We start from the raw sequence: 21,783 nt of genomic DNA, 5'->3' as shown, positions 1-21,783 counted from the left end.
TCTGTGATGTCGGGCAGGCCACTGCCCTCTCCAGGCTCTGGTGTGGCCCACCGGAAAATGGACGTGGTTGAACTCAGTGAAGTTTGAGGGTCTTCCTGGCTCAGACGGCGAGGATTTGGGGAGGCGCTGAGGCTTGTCAGGAAGAGGCTGCTGCAGTGCTCAAGGTGTGACTGCTTCTTGCCCCTGCCCAGGCTTCCTGGAGAAGAACCGGGACACCCTGCATGGAGACATCATCCAGCTGGTCCACTCCTCCAGAAACAAGTTCATCAAGCAGATCTTCCAGGCCGATGTCGCCATGGTAACGTGGGGGCAGGGTCTCTGTTGGGCAGGAAGGGCCCCCCACCCCCACCCCTTCCCCTGGAAGCTAGGCCTGTACCTCGGCCCACCCTTGTGCAAGTTTTTCCCCTGTGCACCTTTGGCCACAGAGAGGGGACAGGGCTTTGCCGTGGTTCCAGGAGAAACCCGGGGCCTCCACTATCCTCCTATCTGGTCCTCCTGCTATACCAACTCAGGGGAGGGCACGAGGTCCAGAGAAGGATGACATGAGAGGTCACAGAGCAGAGCCTGATCAGGACACGGTTTACTGGGCAGGTGCCCCAAACTGGATGCCTAGCAGCTCACAGGGAGCCTGGGGGGAGGGAGCACATCTAGCCTCAAGGACAAGGATGGATGGGGGTATTCAGAGAAACAAACACAAAGGGTCTGTGTGCCCCAGCCCTGGGCCCCACGCAGGGGTGCAGAATTTCCCACCCTCGGCATTTCCTTTGTCCCTAGAGTGCTGTTTCCTGCAGGATGGTATGCCTTTTTATTTCACATTTTCTTCCTGTCCCATGGCTTCCTGAAGGGCACACAGAGGGACTCACGGGGAGGGCAGAGCCGCTGCCCCCCTCGGTGCCTGTCCAGGCGCCTGCCCTGCCCCGGCCCCAGGGGCCCAGACCTCTGCCTCGAGGGGCCTCCTTTCTCCTTGGTGGATGTTGCTCTGTCTGCTGACCCACCACGTTCTCCTTGCTCCCTGCCCCCTCTCGCCCTGCACTGTGGTTCCTGTTATAGTTTCTCTGTGGTTATTCATCGGGCACTCTTCGCCAGTCAGCAGCTTCTGTGAAGGTAAAAGACCCCTGTCTGGGGCCAGTGGATGGCGGGCAAGGCCTCAGCAGCCCCTGGGGCTGGGCTGTGTCCTTGGCCCCCGTGGCACTGAGGTTTGGGGAAAGGGCCGGCTTTTTCTTATTTTCTTTCTTTCTTTCTTTCTTTTTTTTTTTTTTTTGAGTGTGTTTTTATTTTTTGTGGAGTGGTTTGTGGAGTGGTTTTGCTTTTTTGTTGTTTGAGTTGTGTGAACTGTGGCCATCTCAGTTTCTTAAAGGAGGAAACTGACTCCTAGAAAAAGAGACAGGGCTTGCCCAGCATGCCCCGCGAACCAGGGGCAGAGCCAGGACTCGAATCCAGGTCTCCCACGTCTTCTGTCCCCCCCCTGAGTCTCTTCGGGGTATCCAGGTCTGCTTCTTCCCCCGGGCCCTGCCAAGTGCTTCTGTGTCCACGACTTGGCCAGATCTCTCAGTAGCCCTGCAGGACAGGAGGGGCAGGTGGTATTTTCTGCATTATGCAGATGGGGGACTGAAGCTCAGAGATGAGGGGTGACTCACCCCAAGTCACAGTATCCTGTGGAGCTGGGACTAACGTCATCACCCCGGACCTCCTCAGGCCCTGGAACAGCATCCCTGGGGTGTCCCGACCACCGGCTTTGGATTGTGGCTCCTAAGGTGCTTTAGAGGTCCCAGGGGTGCGGGGTACCTGTTAGCAACAGCATGGCTTTGCAGTCCCCTTGCCTCTCTTTCCCCTCTTCTCAACCCTCAATTTCCTCTCTGCCTAGTACCGATGTCCTCCCACACTTGGTCTTAATGCTGAGTCTCCCTTCCTGCATGTCTGGCATCCCCCTACTGCCGAGTGCCTCGTAGAGTTCCAAAACGGTTCCCAAGAGCCACAGCAGTGGAGAAGGGCGTCTGGCATATCAGGAGCAGGGGGTGTGACTGGACAGTGGCCTCTGTCCTCTGCCCGTGGGTTGGCCCCGGGACCCTCCCCTCCCAGCCAACACTGTGGCCCAGCTGCTGACAGGGCGAGTGTGGGGCCCCCGCCAGAGTGGGGACCCTAGGCACCGGAAGCTTTTCTGCCCTTGGCCATCCCCACCCCGAGGCCTACATGTCACAGGGTGGCAGAATTGATGGGATAGCTGTGGCACTGGGCTCTTCCCACTCTCTCCTCCTCTCCACTGGTCCCCAGCCTACCCCTGCCAGGCCCAGCCTTTCCTCCTGGTCGTAGGCAGTCCTGCAACACCACTGAACTTCGTCTCCTACCTCCGCTCCTCTCTTTCCAAAGCACCTGGAAGCATCTATCTGGGAGCCTCTCCACAAACTTTCCTGTTCTGGGACTTCTTCCCCTCGACCTGGGCACTAGAACCCACTTGTTGAGGAACTGTGGGGAGGCCCAAGAGAAAGACCCTGGGGCCCCTGGAAATGGCACACTCTTGAGGGAGTTTTGGAGCACAGAGTTAGAACACAGCAGTGACAAATTTGATCTTGATTGTATAGTCTTTTCTGGGCCAGGCTGGGAGCTACCCACTTACACTTCCCACCTCATTCACTCCCTACAGCAGCCCTGGCAGCAGTTGCTATGGTCCCCCCATTGCAGGTAGAGAAGCTGGGGCCCAGAGAGGCCAAGGTGTTTGCTCAAGGTCACACAGTTTGTGACACCCAGGAATTTGACCCAGATCTGTCTCAGGGAGGTATGGGAACTTATCTAAAGTCGCACACAAGAGCTAACGGGAAGCTTTTTTTTTTTTCTTTATTATTATTGTTATTTTTTAAATTTTTGATGGGAAGCTTTTCAAGCCCTTTGCTCTTTGTCACTGCATAATGCTGTCTCTGTGAGCATTGCCCCTCAGAAAGAAAATACGTTTTGTCATTGCTGGAGACATGATAGATCTGCAAAAGGGACCCGGAAATCAGTCTGGTGGGGTGTGAAGTATCCAGTCACAGTTTATCGATGACTATGCTTTTCTCAGGGTAGAAGCCCACACCACCTCCGTCCGGTGATCCGAACATGCGTCCTGTGCCTGTCTCCAACCCCCAAATTTCCATCCTTTGACTCCTGTGTCTGCCTCCCCAAGTGGCCCTGGGCAGCCCCACCCCTGCCTTTGCTGCTGGAGGGACCAGCTGAGCCTTGAGGACCACGATTCTTCTAGGGCATCGTGCACCCTGATTAATGTCTAACCCCAGTCACACGTCCCCGGGCCCTGAGTCCACAGGACGCTTATTCACTCTTTACGCAGGTGGGTTCTCCCGCCTGCGTCTCCCCAGTCCTGCTCACGTCGTGCTCCGGCGTCTGCCCCTCGGATCCCCTCTGTGGAGTCATTTAACACTGAGCTGTGGACTCTCCACTCCCACCTTGACCCCATTTCCAAAGGTCTGCGGATTAGCTCAGAAACCATGAATATCCTAAGGGACCGCCGTTCCCCTCAGTGCGATAGAACTGAATCAGGAACCCTGGCAGCCAGGAAGTGGGAGTAGACTACACTCGGCTTCCATTTAGGCGCCTTCATTCAGACACAAACATGAACGGGGTGCCTGTTCTATGCCAGACAACGTCCTGCGTCCTGGGGGCAGACTAGCGGATAAAACAGAAATAAAACCTCTGTCCTCCTAGAACTTGCATTCTGGCAGAAGGGGCAAATAGCTAATAAGCAGATGAGTAAGCGTAATACGTGGTTGTCAGGTGGGGATATGTAAAATGGAGACACATGGAGGAAGGAAACGTGCCAGTGGTAGGGCTTTGCAATTTTGAATAAGGGGCTCAGGAAAGGCCTCCTGGGAAGCTGGTAAGGAGGTGGAGGAGCCAGCCGTGTGCATCTGGAGGAGAGGCACTGCAGGGAGAAGAAACGGCAGGTGCAAAGCCCCGAGCCTGCCTGGTGCATCGTGGGAGAGCAAGGAGGCTGCGGTGGCTAGAAGGGAGGGGGCGGGGTGGTAGAGAGACCAGAGGTAACTGGGGCCAGATCCTGAAGGACACTGTCAGCCCTCGTGAGGGGCTCGGGAGCCATTGCAGGACTTTGTGTTGGGCGGATAGGAGTGGATTTGTGTTTTAACAGCTTCAGCCGGCTGCTGTGTTGATACTGGAGTTGGAGGGAGGTGTGGAGTGTGGGGGACAGAGGCAGGGAGACCGGTTTGGAGCTCGTTGTGGTGACCTGAGAGAAGCATGCTGGTGGCCGGACCGCTGACGACGGAGGAAGTGGAAAGAAGGGGTCAGATTCTGGATCTATTTTGGAGGTAGAGCCAATAAGATTTTTGGCGCAGTGGATATGAGAGAAGAGGAGTTGGGGACCGCGCCTAGATTTCTGGCCTGAGCAGTTGGAAAGCGGACATTTCTGGGAGCCCACGGACACCAGGAGCCAGTTCAGCAAAGTGTTGCTGATTATTGCTTGTGGCAGGCCCCCGGCCCCCGCAGAAAACAAGGCAGACCTGACTGTGCTCACCAGGCCCACAGCCCAACGGGGAAGACAGAAAGAAATAGTTCCAGAGTGGTGACAGAAACCAAAGAGAGGGTTTGCCGTGGGCGTGGGTCTGTGCGTGTGCTGTGTGTGCGCTCAGGGCAGGGGCTCTAATGCGGGCTGGGGAAAGCCCACCCCAGACATCTCCCCCTCTGAGTCCTGGGTCATCCGGTGCCGCGCCTGGATCAGGTCCCGGGAGGGTCATGGGTGTCACAGACCTGACATTCACCCTACCTCACCACAGACTCCCCGGCGTCCCTTGGAAAACTCCTAGAATGTGTTCCAAATGAAATGAAACGGAACCATGGCAAATTTCAGAAAAGCAAGTGTTTGTGGTTTCTCGGCAAGCTCCATTTCCATCTGGGGCATATGGTCTGAGTTTCGTATGTGTCACACGCCTCTGCCTCCCTCCCCACACCTCACACGTCTTACCCTGGTTGTTGGTACTATAGGATATCGGATAAAATTACGTCTCACTGAATATATATGATCTTACATTAATCATCAAGCTCGCGAGTAAATTATCGTGCAAATAAAAGGCCAGGAATATAGTAACATCAAAATACTTTGGAATTGAGTCTGATTTCTAGGTCTGGTTTCTCAGTGTTGGCCTGAGATGTTCCACTTCCTGTTTGCTGACCAGGCCCTCCCCCCAGCACCCTCGCTTCATTTCACAGTATTTTGAGAGGGGGACCCCGACAGGGCAGGGGCTGGTAGCTCACCCGGATAGCAGCTGCTGGAGCTCAGAGCCTTTGGGCCTCAGGGCCGCCTGGGGGGAGGCCAGCCATGTGCCCTCTTAGGAGGCTTATCTGGGCCTGCTGCTGACCAGCTAATCCCATAGGGAAGAGGGCAGTGCCCGACACACCCATGGGTTCCCAGGCTGCTGTTGACCGAGACAAGCTCTGTGGCCACCCTTGTCACAGCCCCGTCCGCTAGTTAGATGGCGCTGTTCCCGGGTAGGAAACAGGCTCAGTGCTGTTTACTGACCTGCGCAAGATCACACAGCTAGGAGGTGGTCTGTCTGACCCATTTCGAGGGAGGACCTCGGTGTCTTGAGGTGACCAAGTTAGGCTACTCATTCATTCCCGGCAAGGCAGAGTGGAGTCTGAGAGGGGCTGGGCCTTGCCCAGAGTCACTCAGCAACTCCTGTGGGAACCCAGGGCTCCCCACTCCCGGGGCAGGGTTCTTTCAGGCTCAGGTCCCAGAGGGGCATCCCAAGGGGTGCGTCTAAGATCCAGCACCAGTCAGGGGAGGCCAGTCACAGAAAACCCCAAAGCAGGCTATCGTTTGCCATGGCGGCTCTCCCTCAGGCCCTAAGCCTGCTGACCTCCCGTCCTGCTTCCCTTCCTGGAGGGCCTAGGGGGCACAGGTCAGCCCCTCCCATCACCGTGGTCCGTCCCCCCCAGGGCGCCGAGACCAGGAAGCGCTCGCCCACACTCAGCAGCCAATTCAAGCGGTCGCTGGAGCTGCTGATGCGCACGCTGGGTGCCTGCCAGCCCTTCTTCGTGCGCTGCATCAAGCCCAATGAGTTCAAGAAGCCCATGGTAAGTGACCCTGGTCCCCGGGTTGAGGCAGCCAGGGACCATTCTGGGGCAGCTGGAGGGGCTGGGCTGAGACTTTGTCTTCTTTGGGGAATGGCAGGGCACCTGAGGGGTTTATAGAACAGGTTCCAATTTACTGGAGGTAGCACGTCCCCCGGAAAGAGCCTGGACTCTGCAGTGGGCTTGACACAGGTTCAAATCCTGTACCGCCTTTAAGCTGGGCTCATCTCCTGGGGGATTTCGTGCAATAGGCATGGAGACCCTTAGGAGTCAGCCTCGGTTCTTGTTGTGGCCCTGACTTTGAAAGCCCCTTCTCCTTTGGTCCTGGCAACCACCACTTCCTCCTCGAAGCCTTCCCAGGTTCCTCTGACTGGTTGGGAAGGTTCTCATTTTTGACTCTGCTGAATAACATCGGGTTCCTTCCGTGTGCCCGGCGTGGGCCGGATTCTCTCCATGGCCCCATTCAACCTTCCCAATAGCCTGTGAAAGAGGGACCTGAAGGAGGGAGCGTTATGGCTCCACATCTGGGACGTGTGACTGCGGGCTTAGGGAGGCTAAGGGACTTGACGCTGCAGAGCTGGGAGCCTGGCCACCCCTCACTCAGGCCCTCTCCTTCCACAGCTCTGGGAGGTGTTGTTTACCACAAAGCTCTTAGAGGCCCAGGGGGAAGCTGGGGCCTGAGGGGTCTGGGGAGGGACGGAAGGAGGGAGGCCAGGGCTGGGCCAGGGAAAGTGCCTGGAGGGAGAGGAAAGGGAGAGGAAACAGGTGGCGGAAGCCAGCCAGCTATGTGCTGGCCCTGCCTCCTGCCTGAAAACATTTCCCAGGGTGGGCTGGCCCATCCCCCATGGGTCCCAGGACTGGGTCTGAAGGGGCAGGAGGGTCACAGAGAGCTCCCACTTTAGGGCAGGAGGTCTGGGGGGAATGAGACCAGGGCATTGCCAAGGCAGTTGGGTCCCACTGTCCTGTTTTCAGATGCTTCCAGAACCTTCTCTGGACCCAGACCTCAGCATCTGTTACCTGAACCTTAGCAGCAGGACCTTCTCATTGGTCTCCTGCCTCCTTGTTCCAGTCCCCATCCCGACTGCAGTGAGAGCCAGTGGGTCTCAAATGCAACTCTGACCTGGTCACTCCCTGCTGCCTCCCTAGCCTGGCCTCCGAGGCTCTCTCAGTCCCTCTACAACCTGCTGCCGTCACAAACATGATTTTGTGACAATGAGAAAAGGGTGTCTCTTCCTTAGGGCGCCTTACTGCCAGCAGCCAGAAAGTCGTCTGAATAGCTGCAAACCTACCATGGCTGTTATATGAAGGGTACCCCCCGGGGCTGAGCAAGGCACCCGGCACCTGCACAACCATAACCTTGGCATGGATTAGTTTCCTCCGTTTCCATGAAGTCCCCTAGCATGTCCTGCACTTTTAGGCTTCCACACCTTTGCACGCGTTCACCCTGCCTCCTCCAGTGCCTTTTTTCCTGACAGGATTAGAGCAAAGACCGCCTCCTCCGGGAAGTCCCCTCGAGATATCCCAAGGGGAGTTAAGCTGTCTCTCCTCTGTGCCCCCAGAGCATGAGACTCGTCCCACGCGAGGGTCTCATTGTGTGCTGTTAAGTGAGTTCAAACTGCAGATCTAGGGTCGGCCCACCGCTGCTCCTCATCTGTTGTGTGGCTGGGAAAAGGCCGAGTGGGGCCGAGCTCCGAGCAGGAGCCTCCGGGGCTGACGCCCTTGGCTCCGTGCCCGGCAGCTGTTCGACCGGCACCTGTGTGTGCGCCAGCTGCGGTACTCAGGGATGATGGAGACCATCCGAATCCGCCGGGCCGGCTACCCCATCCGCTACAGCTTCGTGGAGTTTGTAGAGCGGTACCGGGTGCTGCTGCCCGGAGTGAAGCCGGCCTACAAGCAGGTACAGGGCTGGGGGGTAGAGGAGGCGGGAGGGAGGGTCCCAGCTCTGGGCTGGGCAGGGGCACTGGTTTTCTCACTGGCACAGAGTGCTGGGCGTGACATCAGCCCGGCCGCCTCAGGTACGGTGGGGAAGATCGGGGATCAGCCAGTAGAGGGCTTCCGGGGGCTCAACTGGCGTGGACTTCACACACGTGATGTAGTGGACGAGACCAGGGCTGCCACGTGCGCCCCGGACGTTAGACACGGGAGAGGGTTTTGTGGTCATTCTGCCCAGCTAGGGGGAAAACTGAGGGTCAGAGAAGGCAGGACCCGGCCAGGGTCACACAGCAAGTCTGGTGCAAACCTGGAGCAGAGTCTGCCTCCTGGTCTTGGAAGGGACACTCGGGTGGCCTTGTCACTCACTGGTGGGGCTGCCCATTCCCTGTGCACCCCCCAGGACGACCTTCGGGGGACATGCCAACGCATGGCCGAGGCTGTGCTGGGCACCCATGACGACTGGCAGATTGGCAAAACCAAGATCTTCCTGAAGGTGAGCATAGCCTCTGTCTCTGGCTTTCTCGTGGATATGTGAATTCCCCATCACGGCAGGGACAGGGTCCTGGGGGCCTCTGTAGAGTTCTGTCAGGTGGGTCTGTGCTGGGCCTCGGTGGTCTTCTGCAGTCTGTGATGGGGACGTGGGATTCGGCCTCCTCTGTGGGGGATGGGAAATGGATTTTAAGACTGTCTGTGATCTGGGGGGTGAGGTCAGAGGCGGCTCACCAGGGAGGCCTGGATTCAGTCAGGACCCTGTGGCTGGCTGCCTGCCCGCCCTGGGACTTTGGGCAAGTCACTGGCCCTTTCTGAGCCTCGTTTTCCCAGCTGTAAAATGGGATGTGTTTAGGGGGTGGGGTTCTTGGGTGTATCTTTAGGCCCCCTCCTGTGATTTCCTGCCAGGCAGGGTTCCCCCCGGGCCATGACAGACCACATGCCACCCCCTCTGTCCTCTCTTCGGGGCCTGTTCCCACCCTCCCTAAGCAGCGCCTGGAGCTCAGTGGGGCTGGACTTCGGGATGGGGCAGTTGGGAGGGGGCAGGGCTGGGAGCCGGAAGCTGGGCCGCGGGTGTCTTGGCCTTGGGGTAGAGCTTGCTGGGAATCGGCCGTGTCTCCACAGCTGCAGCAGGGACAGTGTGAGCTCCCAGCCGGCCGCCTTCCCCATTTCCATTTCCGCTGTACTAGAGTTCTGGCTGTCCTGGGTGATGGGCAGGGCTGCTTCCTCTGCTGGGAGGGTGGGGCCCGGGCAGTTGTGGGAGAACTACAGGATGGAAGGGAGGAGGCAGCCCCAGCAGGAGAGAATCTGGGGTCTGACGGTCTACTTCCGCCCTGGCTGAGGGGCTGGGGGCCAGTCCCTTCATCTCCCGGAGCCTTTTTCCCCTCGTCAGAAAACCTTGCCGACTGTTCCCTGCCTGCGCGAATCACTACTGCCATCCGGAAGGCTCGTCCTTCGTGCCAGGCAGGGCCGTTTATCCATTTTTATCCATGACCTTGTGTAGTCCTCGCAGCAGCCCTAGGAGGTAGGACTGCTACGCCCATTTCAGGGAGAGGAGAAGTGAGCTGCTCAGGTGGTGCACTGACCTGGAGCCGAGAGCAGGGCTTCTAGCCTGTGTGGGGAAGTGAGGGAAAGCGGGCAACACGATGGTGTCCAGAGAGCTCTGAGGACCGTCCTTGTCCCATTCTCACCTCCCTGGGCTCTTCAGAAATGTGCCACCGTTTCGAGAGCCTAGACACCTACTTCTCATTCGTTCCTCCAGACAGCCTGCTAGGCCCTGTGCACAGTGAGGTGGTCTGGGATTATCTGATGGGTGTGGCTCCCCCATGAGGCTCAGCGTCCCCAGGGCAGGGCCCCAGTCTGCCTGTTCACTGCAGCCCCATCCCAGCACTTAGCACTGTGGTGACACATGGAGTGACACAACGATTCATCTGTATTGAATGTCCGAGGTTTTGTCTAACTGGAGGGAGGGTTGGGGGCCTGGGTGTGAGGAGAAGAGAGGCCTAGAGAAGTCAGCAGGGCCTGCGTCATGGAGGGCCTGAGTACCGGGCGGAAGACCAGGCTTGACCCTGGGAACCGAGGTGTCATTTTAAGGTCACCATTAGATTTGTGTTTTAAGAGGGCTCCTCCCTGAGGGAGGAGGGCCAGAGCAGGAGTGACAGAGGCCAGGAGTTAAATGGCAGTGGTCTGGCCCAGGTCAGGCGCCCATGTGACGGAGACCTTTAGAAACGTGGGTGTGGGGGGCACCTGGGTGGCTCAGTCGGTTAAGCGTCCGACTCTTGATTTCAGCTTTGATGTCTCGGGGTCATGAGATCGAGCTCCGTGTTGGGCTCCATGCTGAGCGTGGGGCCTGCTTAGGATTCTCTCTCCTCTCTCAGCTTCTCCACCCTCACCCCCCCCCCCCCAAATAAATAAACATTTAGAAGAGTGGGGGCTTGGGCAGAGATGGCCATAGGGATGAAGCCAGTGTGTGAATGATAGGCTCTCTGACCCCTCCAGTCCTGTTAAGCTCCTCCTACTCCATTTGTCCCACCCTGCCGCCAGGCCTCCAGGAAACAGCCAAGAGCCTCGTCTGTGGGAGGCTGTCCTATGGGGCCAGAGCAGAGCAGGGAGCTCTGAGGGAAGGGAGGGAGGGCCTGTGTGGGGCAGCCTCAGCCCCGGACTGTGAAGTGGGGGGGCACTGCTCAGGAGCTCTGCACTCCAGGACCACCACGACATGCTGCTGGAGGTGGAACGGGACAAGGCCATCACCGACAGAGTCATCCTCCTGCAGAAAGTCATCCGGGGGTTCAAAGACAGGTAAGTGCCGGGACCAGCTCGCCCACCTCGGCTCACATACAGATGTGTGTGTGTTTGGCTTACCTCTGTGCCCCTGAATGAACACTAGGAGTAAACACACGCACACAGGAACGAGCGCACCATGCACACGCGCCGTGCACGTGGCACATGCATGCCATGCACACGCGATCATGCTAACACCGATGAACGCACGGACACGTGACTCACACCCACCTACCTGTGCCACATACGCCCAGTGACACGGTCCACTGCCCTCCATACAAGCACACGTGGACACCCGAGGCACACACGCGGACAGTCCCGTGTCTCGGGTGCCTGATGAAGTTTCCCAAAGAGGAAATTTGAGGTTTCGTAAATTACAGATTGTGTCCCATTTTCCATGTGAGGGGCATGTGTACAGCTGTGACACTTCACACACGGGCAGGGCTGACTCTGGAGTGTGACTGCGGCTCCACAAAAACCCACAACCTGCCCCTTTAGCAGTTCATCTGGTTACCCCCTCCCTCTCGCCATCTGCTCTTCCATCAGTTCTGTCCATCCATCTGTCCATCCCCTCCTACAGCTGCTCATTTGCTTATGCACATCCAGATACTGGCTCGCTGATGGTCTCACACGCTGACGTACCCACCCTTCCCTCCGTTGCTTACTTCTGCCTTCGGCAGACACCTGCTGTGTGATGTGTGGTCTCTTTGTCCTCCATCAGGTCAAAGGTGACTATCGTCCTATAGAAGCTGCCTCACGTGTGCAAGGGACAGCAGTGTGCTTGCTCAGAGTCTGTCAGAAGACGTGGGCTCTTGTCCCAGCCTCACTGAGCCTCCCTTTCGTCATCGCTAAAATGGGGAAGTTAGTAACAAACAATGTTCACAGCGATCCAAGCTTTTAGTCTTTATCTTACTTACTTATTATTATTCATTTATTCAGTAAATACCTCCTAAATGCCTACCTTAATAGGCATATGTGACAAACTTAGGAGGCAGGAAGAGCGGGTGTTTTTGTGTCCATTTTACGGACGAGGAAGGTGAGGCGTAGAGAAGTTATATGCCTTTGCCCAAGGTCACGGGGCTGGGAGAGACAGCTGGGCTCAGCCTTACTCTCCTGATTCCAAACCGTACCAGTACCCTGGCTGCCTCTGGGCACTATTTCTCTGCTCTGACATCCTTCTGTATGCTGTTCCAGATCTAACTTCCTGAAGTTGAAAAATGCTGCCACACTGATCCAGAGGCACTGGCGGGGCCACAACTGCCGGAGGAACTATGAGCTGGTGAGCCTCCCCAGGGGGCTGCTCTTTGCCTCGCGAGGCCTTTGAACCTGGCCCCATTGCCGTAGCAGCAGGACGTACCCTGCCCGGGGGCTGGTTGGCCTCCTGCCACTGCCCTGGCTGGCCCCTACCCTTCCTCCAGCCCGAAGTCCAAGTCTGCTTCTTGCGGCTTTTCTCATCTAGTCAGCAAAGTTTGACACTTTTCCTCTGGAGTGTTTTGATGGGTTGTGAGCACCTGGGCCATTAGCTTGGAGGAGGCTGGTGGCGGGTGTGTCACATGGGTCTCTGCAGAGCAGCCAGGCTGCAGTCCGGACTTGGGGCCGGGGAGGCAGACAGGAAGGAGACCAGCTCCTGGTCTGAGGACGGGGGTTCGTTGGGGGTGGTTGGGGTGGGGGGCACCCTCAAGGGAAGCCAAGTCCTCTTTCTAGAAAACTTCTGTCTGCAGGGAAACAGAGCTTAACTCTGGGGAGACCTAGTCTGAGAGAAGACAGAGCTTTGGGGCACGCCAGTCAGAGCGGAGCCCAGCGCGGCGACTGTCCTGTGGCCAGGGTCAGCCTGGGGTCGGGGCGGCAGGCTCCGAGCCGGTCCGTGTCCTTGCAGATGCGGCTGGGCTTCCTGCGGCTGCAGGCCCTGCACCGCTCCCGGAAGCTGCACCAGAAGTACCGCCTGGCCCGCCGGCGCATCATCGGGTTCCAGGCCCGCTGCCGCGCCTACCTGGTGCGCAAGGCCTTCCGCCACCGCCTCTGGGCCGTGCTCACCGTGCAGGCCTACGCCCGGGGCATGATCGCCCGCAGGCTGCACCGGCGCCTCAGGGCCGAGGTGAGGGCTTTCGAGTGAGTCCACAGCTCTTGCGTGCCCTGGGGGGTGCTGCTCCACCCCGGGCAGGCAGGTCCCCCCTACACCGACACCTGCAGAGGGGCCCTGGGACCATGCCTCCTGTGGGGAATGCACACAGCTGGGACCGACCCCTCATTTCCATCCTCCCAGCCAACGGCAGGGCCCGGGGCCCAGTCACTGTTGTGGTGAAGCTGGTTTGGCTTGGGGAGCCACCGATGTCCCCAACCTGCTGTGTGACCTGGGGGAGTTCCAGGTACCTCAGTTTCCCCGTCTGCCAAACTATTTGGCAGAGTCGCTCCCGGTCCCAGAACTCAGGGCGGTGCGGGCCAGAGCTGGCAGGAAGCACTGCGACGGTGCCCACCTGGCTGCCCCTTCCCTCAGTACCTGCGGCGTCTGGAGGCTGAGAAAATGCGGCTGGCAGAGGAGGAGAAGCTCCGGAAGGAGATGAGCGCCAAGAAGGCCAAGGAGGAGGCCGAACGCAAGCATCAGGTGAGCTGAGTGGCCCAGACCTCGGATGTCCATTCGCTGGTTCAACAGCACTGGCGATTTGTCCTCTGTCCACACAGCCTGCCTTCATCTGTGCACTGGGTGCTTGGTCCCGTGCCAGGCCTGAGGACAAGGGGCCGTGGCTCCAGAGTAAGAGGCGCCATGCCCCTCACCTTTTCTAGCTGGGAGATAACACGGATAAAAAGCCAGAGCCGGAGCGAGAGCTCCCAGTACGGGAGCCTCAGCCACATGGGGCTGCTGAGTGCTTGAAATGGCAAGGGCTCTAAGTGTAAAATATATACTAGCTTCTGAAGACAGTAAAAAGAGGGGCGCCTGGGTGGCGCAGTCGGTTAAGCGTCCGACTTCAGCCAGGTCACGGTCTCGCGGTCCGTGAGTTCGAGCCCCGCGTCGGGCTCTGGGCTGATGGCTTGGAGCCTGGAGCCTGTTTCCGATTCTGTGTCTCCCTCTCTCTCTGTCCCTCCCCCGTTCATGCTCTGTCTCTCTCTGTCCCAAAAATAAATAAACGTTAAAAAAAATTTAAAAAAAAGACAGTAAAAAGAAGGAATGTGAAGTATTTCAGTACTATTTTTAAAGTATTAATTACGTATTGACATATTTTAGAACTATTGGGTTAAATAAAAATATATACGTATTTTTTTATTTGCAAGAGAGCGAGAGAGCTCATGAGTGGGGGAGAGGGGCAGAGGGAGAGAAAGAGAATCTTAAGCAGGCTCCACACTCAGCGCGGAGCCCAAAGTGGGGCTTGATCCCATGACCCTGGAATCATGACCTGAGCTGAAATCCAAGAGTTGGACACTCAACCGACTGAGCCACCCAGGCACCCCTAAAATATATTATTAAAATAGATTTCGGGGCGCCTGGGTGGCGCAGTCGGTTAAGCGTCCGACTTCAGCCAGGTCACGATCTCGCGGTCCGGGAGTTCGAGCCCCGCGGCAGGCTCTGGGCTGATGGCTCAGAGCCTGGAGCCTGTTTCCGATTCTGTGTCTCCCTCTCTCTCTGCCCCTCCCCCATTCATGCTCTGTCTCTCTCTGTCCCAAAAATAAATAAAAACGTTGAAAAAAAAAATTAAAAAAAAATAGATTTCACCTATTTCTTTTTACTGTTTTGAATAAAGCTACTCCATTCAGGGCTTGCATTATATTTCTATTGGACAGCGCTGGTCTAGAGCCTCAACCCAACAGCTGTGGGATTTCTGGGTTGGTGTGGTCCCCTCTGGCGGGGGAGGGATGAGCAGGCTTCCTGGAAGAGGTGGTTCCCAGCTAAGCCCTGACGGGCAGGCAGGATTACCCTGGACTCGTCTCAAGGCTTCTCTGTGGCCCAGGGCTGGGCATCTGTCTGCACTGGATTCTGAGGGCTGGGCAGGGTGGGGCCGAGGATAGAGAGGCTGGAGGCTCAGTCCTTCTCAGCAGTCAGGAGGGCCCGGGGGGGAGGCCGGGACTGAGGCCTGGCAGCTGCGGGGGCTCTCTGGGGCTCCCTGAGGAGGGCGTGCTCCCCGAGGCCGTCTCCTCTGTATCCTCTCAAACTCCCAGGAGCGCCTGGCCCAATTGGCCCGTGAGGATGCAGAGCGGGAGCTGAAGGAGAAGGAGGAGGCTCGGCGCAAGAAGGAGCTCCTGGAGCAGATGGAGAGAGCCCGCCACGAGCCCATCAACCACTCGGACATGGTGGACAAGATGTTTGGCTTCTTGGGGACTTCAGGCGGCCTGCCAGGCCAGGAGGGCCAAGCACCCAGTGGCTTCGAGGTACCAGGCTGGGGACAGGCCTTCCGTCCTTTTGCGCCTGTTTGCCTTAAAGTCCCCCTGACCCTTGGGCGCAAAGGGCAGCAGTAAGACGTGTGGCCCATGCAGCCCCTGACCTGTCCAGCCTGCAGCTCGCCGTGCAGCCGTGGGCCAGTCACTGTCCCTCTCCAGGGCCAACTTTTATTCATTCACAAACTTGTATTCATCCGTGTGCTGAGGACCTACCACGTGCCAGGCTCTGGGCAACAGGATGGCAGTGCTCCCCCCTGTGGAGGAACGGGTTGGGGGGCCGCAGGGCCAGCCCGAGTCTGGTCCGTGGCAGGGAACCTCTCTGGCTTCCTCAGGACCTGGAGCGCGGGCGCAGGGAGATGGTGGAGGAGGACCTGGACGCCGCCCTGCCCTTGCCTGACGAGGACGAGGAGGACCTCTCTGAGTATAAATTCGCCAAGTTCGCCGCCACCTACTTCCAGGGCACGACCACGCACACCTATACCCGGCGGCCGCTCAGGCAGCCGCTGCTGTACCACGATGACGAGGGCGACCAGCTGGTGAGGGCTGGGGCTGCGCGGGCGCCCAGATGGCAGGTCCCCGGGGGTGGGACTAGGGCTGACTTCACCCTGGTACGCCGGGCCCCGTAGCCCGCCTGTGGCCCTCTCCAGCCCTCTCCCCAGACCCCCAGGCCATTTTGATGGTTCAGCAGTACCCTGTGCCCGTGCCCCCTCACACGCTCTGCCCCAGGCGGCCCTGGCGGTCTGGATCACCATCCTGCGCTTCATGGGGGACCTCCCTGAGCCCAAGTACCACACGGCCATGAGTGACGGCAGTGAGAAGATCCCTGTGATGACTAAGATTTACGAGACCCTGGGCAAGAAGACCTACAAGAGGGAGCTGCAGGCCCTGCAGGGCGAGGGGGAGGTGAGGCCCTGCTACCACCCCCCCTGACCCCCCGTTCATCCATGTCCCTCCCAGGCCAGTAGGGAGGGCCGCCCGCATCCCCATCCTCAGGGTTCTCAGCAGAAGGAGCCCTCAAAATTTGCCTCTGCCTCACCTCCCTGACCCCCACTATCCTCTGTCCCCTTGTGGGAACAAACGTGTGAACGTTTTGTAAACTGTAAGGCGTGGATCGTGATTGAATGAGGCCAGGCGGCAGAACCAACGGCCTTGCAGTCAGAGCCAGCACCAGTACTGACTCACTGGGAGGCACTGGGCAGGCGCCCGCACTTTTCTGGGTCTCCGTTTTCCCATCATTAGCTGGCTGGTGGGGGGCAGTGTGGACGTAAACGTCAGTGTGGAGGCGCACAACCCGCTAGCCATAGCTCCGTTGTCAACTGCTCTCGTCCTTACTTTGGGCCCAGGTGCTTGACCCTGACCCCTGTTTGTCCTGCAGGCCCAGCTACCGGAGGGGCAGAAGAAGAGCAGCATGAGGCACAAGCTGGTGCACTTGACCCTGAAGAAGAAGTCCAAACTGACAGAGGAGGTTAGACCAGACCCTGGGCTGCCTTAGGAGGCCCAGGGTGGGGCAAGACTGAGCTGGGGGACCACGGGGAGTGGGAAAGGGAGCAGATGTGGCCTGTTCCCAGGGGCTTGGGCTGGACCGTGTCGGGGGTTAGCGGGCAGGCAGGAGTGCGAAGTAGAGGGCGGGGAGCATAGGCTGGGGCCGGATCAGGCAGGGCTTCCCAGAAGAGGAGACTGGAGAACTGGGGAGGGTGAGAGGCAGATGGCGAGAGGGAGGACATTTCCTGCCAGGGCAGGGACCCGTTGCATTTGACCCAAGGACCTTTCAGATGCCTCAAACTTCTCTGTGAGTGGGCGTGCCCATGGGCATTAACAGTAATGGTTTGTTTGAACTCTCAGTTAGTCACCTCGCTTTTGTTGAGCAGCACCGCCCTGGCCCTGTGTTCCAGGAATGTGCAGGCTGGGAGAGCAGCAGATACAGGCATTTACAGCACAGGGGGACTGGCTCCCACGTGTCCCTACATTTGCACACATCAGTCCCTCTGCCTAAAGTTCCTCCTTCTCTGCCTGGGAGTCACCTCCTCCGGGAAGCCTGCCCAGGCCCCTCTACAGTAGACTCAGGCTCCTCCTCAGGGCTTCCCTAGCCTGCTTTGCCACTGCCACTGTCCTCTTCCCCACCTGAGGCTCAAATCCAGTCCTATAGCCACGTAGCCCCAGATTGGAATCCCGGCTCCGCCGCTGGGTATCTGAAAGGCCCAAAGGGGGAAATGCCTGCTTTTTCCTGGGTTCCTGAGAGGATGGCATGGGATGATACCTGTGGGTGCCCCATAGACGTGAGGATCTCCTGCGCCTTCCCGCTGGCAGGGGCATGTTCCTGCCACTCCCTGCTCTCGCTCTGGGACTCTGGGCAGGGTGCAGGTTGGCACGATGGGCTGTGTGGAACCAGAGACGAGAAACACGTCCGTAAGAACCCAGGCTTGGGGCTGTTCACAGGGAACTGGGCGGTTGGAACCCAGGGTGTGTATTCTGGCTGTCAGGGTTGTGTGGAGAGATTGGGGTCCCGCTACGAGTCAGAAGAGCAGGTCCCTGTCCTGGCTGAAAGGGCTTCCCTGGGGTAGGGGGTGGAGGGTGGTATTAAGGAGACTGCAGAGGAAACTTGTCCCCGGCGTGTGGCACCAGGCCAGTGCTGCCCAGCTGTCTGGACCCGTCAGCTCTGCACAGGGCGGGGGTAGGACAGGGCTGGGGCTCTCACGGTGGTGGGGAGCCAGCTCATGTGGCCATTCTCAGGATCTGCTCTCCAGGGGAGTGGGCAGACTCAGACATGAGGCAGGGCTCCTCACTTGACCCTGCCTGGGTCAAGCCGCATCCCCTCCCTCTGGCCCAGGTGACCAAGAGGCTGCATGACGGGGAGTCCACCGTGCAGGGCAATAGCATGCTGGAGGACCGGCCCACATCCAACCTGGAGAAGCTGCACTTCATCATCGGCAATGGCATCCTGCGGCCAGCGCTCCGGTCAGTGCCTGAGGGGCGGCTAGTGGGAGGCAGCCCACAGTCTCTGGAGCGCGGAGGCCCTGAAAGGCTTTTGGTGGCTGAGTAGTTGTGGCTTTGTCACCTTGGTAACAGATTAAGCCGAACAGGCCTGGGGTTAGCTCCGCTGCTAGCTAGTCATGTGACCTTGATAGAGTTGTTTCATCTCCTGAGCCTCGGTTTCTTCCTCTGCGAAGAGGGAATAATAATCACACTTACCTAATAGGCTTATGGGCAGATCAAACTCGGGAGAGTGTGTAAGATAGGACCCACGTAGCAGGCACTTGGTAAATGGCAAGGCCCCTGTTGTGCTCATTACCTGATGCATCTTCTGCCTATTCCTTATATTCTTATAACCTATTCCAGCCAGCTCACCTTTGGTGCACCCAGCCCAGGCCTGTGTGCAGGGTTACCGTGGTTAGCATGCCTGGGAATCCCGTGAGTGCCTTCTTCCCCGCCCAGGCCCGGGAAAGGTCTTTGTTCGGGTCCCTGGGGTGTTGGGGAGGAGATGGGATGATCCAAGAGTAACCAGGAGCAATAAAGGAATCAAGTCTGCTAGGTCAGTGGAGGGAAGACAGGACTTTCTGAGGACTCTATCTGCACCAGATGGTCGGTTAGGAGACCCGACCCCATGACCTCATGCATGCTGGCTGGGAGGGCGGCAGGATGAGGCTGGGTGGGGCGTTGAGCCCATTTGACCAAAGGGAAAACTGAGGTCCGGACAGGGGAAGAGACTTGCCAGGGATCACTAGCCTCCCAGACTTCCTGCCTTCCAGTCAGGCATCTTTTCATTGCTGCTGGAGGCCAGGGACTACCTCACCAGAGGTAGTCAGGGACCCAGGGCCACCTGCCTCCAGGAAGGAAGGGTAGCTGTCCAAGGCATGTTGAAAGGGCAAGAATCTGCCTCCTAGTTATCTCACCATCAGACCTAAAGTTGTCAGTCCTAGAGAACATAGTGCCAGGAGCCCTGAGCCAAGAGGCAGAAGCCTGGGTGTGGCGTCTCTGAGGGCCCATGGCCAACCCCTGCCTTCTCTTGGCCTTGGCTCCTAGCTGTAGGTGAGAAAGTCTTTACTGGCCTGTGATGAGATGGGAAAAATAAGGAAGTTTCTAAATCTAAATCTGATTTATTTAAAGGACTGTTCTTTGTTCTGAGATTTTTACCCTTTCTACTTTTTGAATATTAATATTACGTTTGTTTTACGACATAACGGTGATACAGACAGCGGGCAGATTGTGTTATGGTGTGTTTTAAACGACCTTATTTGTCATGATAAAAAGTTAGCAACCTCAGAATTAATTTTGAAGTGACACTGGCCTCTGAAGATCCGGGCACCACTGAGTGGGATTATCCGTCCTTCTCTGCCCAGTCCCGCCCTTCTGAGAGGGAAGAGCAGCAGTGCCCCCTGGTGGTCACTTTGTCATCGAGGTCCTGTCCTTGGCCCTGAACAGGCAGGCAACAGCTAGCATTTATTCACTGTGCCAGGTGCTTTATACGCAAGCCTTGGCTCATGTTTTCTTCACAGAAATCTTGTAAAGAAGGTATTATAGTTTTCCTTTAAAATGAAAACAAAAAAACTACCTTCCTTGCTTTGATCTGATTACAAAAGTAATACAAGGCCGCTTAAATACTGTATTCAAACATCACAGAAATATCTCAAGGGTAAGTCAAATCCCCTGCCCATTCCATCTCCCGGAGAAGCTCCCCAGATGGGTTGGCTGTTTCTGCCCTTCTGGTTGCCATCAGTAGAAATCGTACCTGCTGTCATGACTATGGGAGGGGTGCAGAGAGGTGAACTCCCCTGGCCAGGCCACCCAGCTGGTGAGGGACAAGGAAGGGAGGGAGCCTGGACTTCTCATCAAAGTGATCACCGGTGGCTGTGGCTGCTGTGCCCCAGAACAGGATGTGCACCATGCTCTGGATCATGGGGCCCTGACTGCGGATCTGGATTAGAGTCAGGAACATGCTTCGTGCCTGATGAGCCTGACTCCAAAGCAAGGCCCTCTTCGCTGGCTCCGCAGAGCCGTGGGCTCAGCCTTCCCCAGTCGGCCCCACGCAGCCTCCTCCTGGGTGGTCTGGGGCAAGCAGGAGGGGACAAGATCGGGTGTCTCACCTGTAGCCGGGAGGGGCCGGGCTCATTTCTGACGCAGTCTCCCTTCCTTGCTGCCCCGCCCAGGGATGAGATCTACTGCCAGATCAGCAAGCAGCTCACTCACAACCCCTCCAAGAGCAGCTATGCCCGAGGCTGGATCCTCGTGTCTCTCTGTGTGGGCTGCTTTGCTCCCTCGGAGAAGTTTGTTAAGGTAGGGAGGCGTAGGGAGGCATGGGCCTCCTGCGGCGGGAAGGGTATCAGAGGTGAGAGCAAGGGGAAGAAGCTCAGCGGGGCTTGGCAATGAGGCCTCGCCTGTCCTCTCAGGCCTCCGGCTCCCGCTGGCTTCTTCCTGGCCCTCCTCCCGGGTTCCCAGCCCTTCCCTCTGTTCTCCCTTCAGCCACGTTTTATTTATGAGGAGACTAAATTTGACAACAGCGTCTCCCGGACCCTCCACTTATGGTCTTGGAGAAGGCACTTTGGTTGATTTCAGGCCACTTCTTTTTAAGTTTTTTTTTTTTTTCATTGTTTATTTTTGAGACGGCGCGTGCACAGGTGAGGGAGGGGCAGAGAGAGGGGGAGACACAGAATCCGAGGCAGGCTCCAGGCTCTGAGCTGTCAGCACCGAGTCCAACGAGGGCCTTGAACTCACGAACCGTGAGATCATGACCTGAGCCCAAGACAGACGCTTAACAGACTTAGCCACCCAGGTGCCCCTCAGGCCGCTCTTTTGACTGTGCCAGGCCCTGGGCACTGGGGACACAGAGGCAGAGCAGGTGACAGACAGCAGGACCGACCTAGCTGGTCAGTGCTGTGAGGAGGAAAGCACTGGCCCAGCGGGGGAGTCAGGGAGGTGGGCCCTGGAAAAAAGAGAAGCAGTTAGACTAGGTGAAGAGAAGGGGTATGGCGTGTGGGGTGAGTCAGGAGGCGTGGCTGAGACTGCACAGGGTCAGAATATGGCGGCCTTGCTGCCAGCCTGAGATACATGGACTTGATCCCAAGGGCGGTGGGGCTTAGCCCCGGAGGATGTGGGTGGCCGGGTCTTGAGCAGGTCCTGAGTGTGGGTAGAAGGGTTGGAAGTAGGAGACCTGGTGAGGCCAGAGTGGAGGCCCCTCAGCTGGCCCTCTGTCTACAGTACCTGCGGAACTTCATCCACGGGGGACCGCCTGGCTATGCTCCCTACTGTGAGGAGCGGCTCAGGAGGACCTTTGTCAATGGGACCCGGACACAGCCTCCCAGCTGGTTGGAGCTACAGGTGTGGCCCCCCACCCTACCCAGGCATGCGAGTGTGTATGTGTGTGTGCATGTTTGTGTATCCCCAGTGCACTCCAGTGCCCAGAAACATCCCCCGCTTTAGGAGTCTATGGTTCTTCAAGCACCCACCGTCAAGTTTGGGATTCCCAGGCCTATTGGGACAGGAAAACACCCAATGGATGATTGACTCCCATCTGCTGGTTTTATGGTCGGATGGGGGTTTCCTCTGTGTCTTTTTTAAAAAAAAATTTTTTTTCAACGTTTATTTATTTTTGGGACAGAGAGAGACAGAGCATGAACGGGGGAGGGGCAGAGAGAGAGGGAGACACAG

The 21,783-nt window shown here is 57.7% G+C and overlaps 1 protein-coding gene across 4 annotated transcripts in view; it reads left to right on the top strand.

The window, feature by feature from the left end:
• Positions 1-21,783, top strand: part of MYO7A (myosin VIIA) — an 84,594-nt gene that overhangs the window by 40,164 nt on the left and 22,647 nt on the right. For all 4 annotated transcript variants that reach the window (XM_019811766.2, XM_019811764.3, XM_019811765.3 and 1 more), the window contains 15 exons: positions 192-298; positions 5,938-6,075; positions 7,811-7,969; positions 8,405-8,497; positions 10,697-10,791; positions 11,968-12,052; positions 12,650-12,868; positions 13,268-13,375; positions 14,923-15,132; positions 15,474-15,677; positions 15,868-16,044; positions 16,517-16,606; positions 17,969-18,096; positions 20,286-20,412; positions 21,334-21,453. In XM_019811766.2, coding sequence (XP_019667325.2) covers positions 192-298; positions 5,938-6,075; positions 7,811-7,969; positions 8,405-8,497; positions 10,697-10,791; positions 11,968-12,052; positions 12,650-12,868; positions 13,268-13,375; positions 14,923-15,132; positions 15,474-15,677; positions 15,868-16,044; positions 16,517-16,606; positions 17,969-18,096; positions 20,286-20,412; positions 21,334-21,453 — 2,060 coding nt within the window. The remainder of the gene's footprint in view (positions 1-191; positions 299-5,937; positions 6,076-7,810; positions 7,970-8,404; positions 8,498-10,696; positions 10,792-11,967; positions 12,053-12,649; positions 12,869-13,267; positions 13,376-14,922; positions 15,133-15,473; positions 15,678-15,867; positions 16,045-16,516; positions 16,607-17,968; positions 18,097-20,285; positions 20,413-21,333; positions 21,454-21,783) is intronic.

Source organism: Felis catus, chromosome D1 (assembly GCF_018350175.1).
Source record: "Felis catus isolate Fca126 chromosome D1, F.catus_Fca126_mat1.0, whole genome shotgun sequence".
Classification (NCBI taxonomy): domain Eukaryota; kingdom Metazoa; phylum Chordata; class Mammalia; order Carnivora; family Felidae; genus Felis; species Felis catus.
The sequence above is the reverse complement of the archived record's forward strand: the minus strand, read 5'-3'. Positions and strand labels throughout refer to the sequence as shown.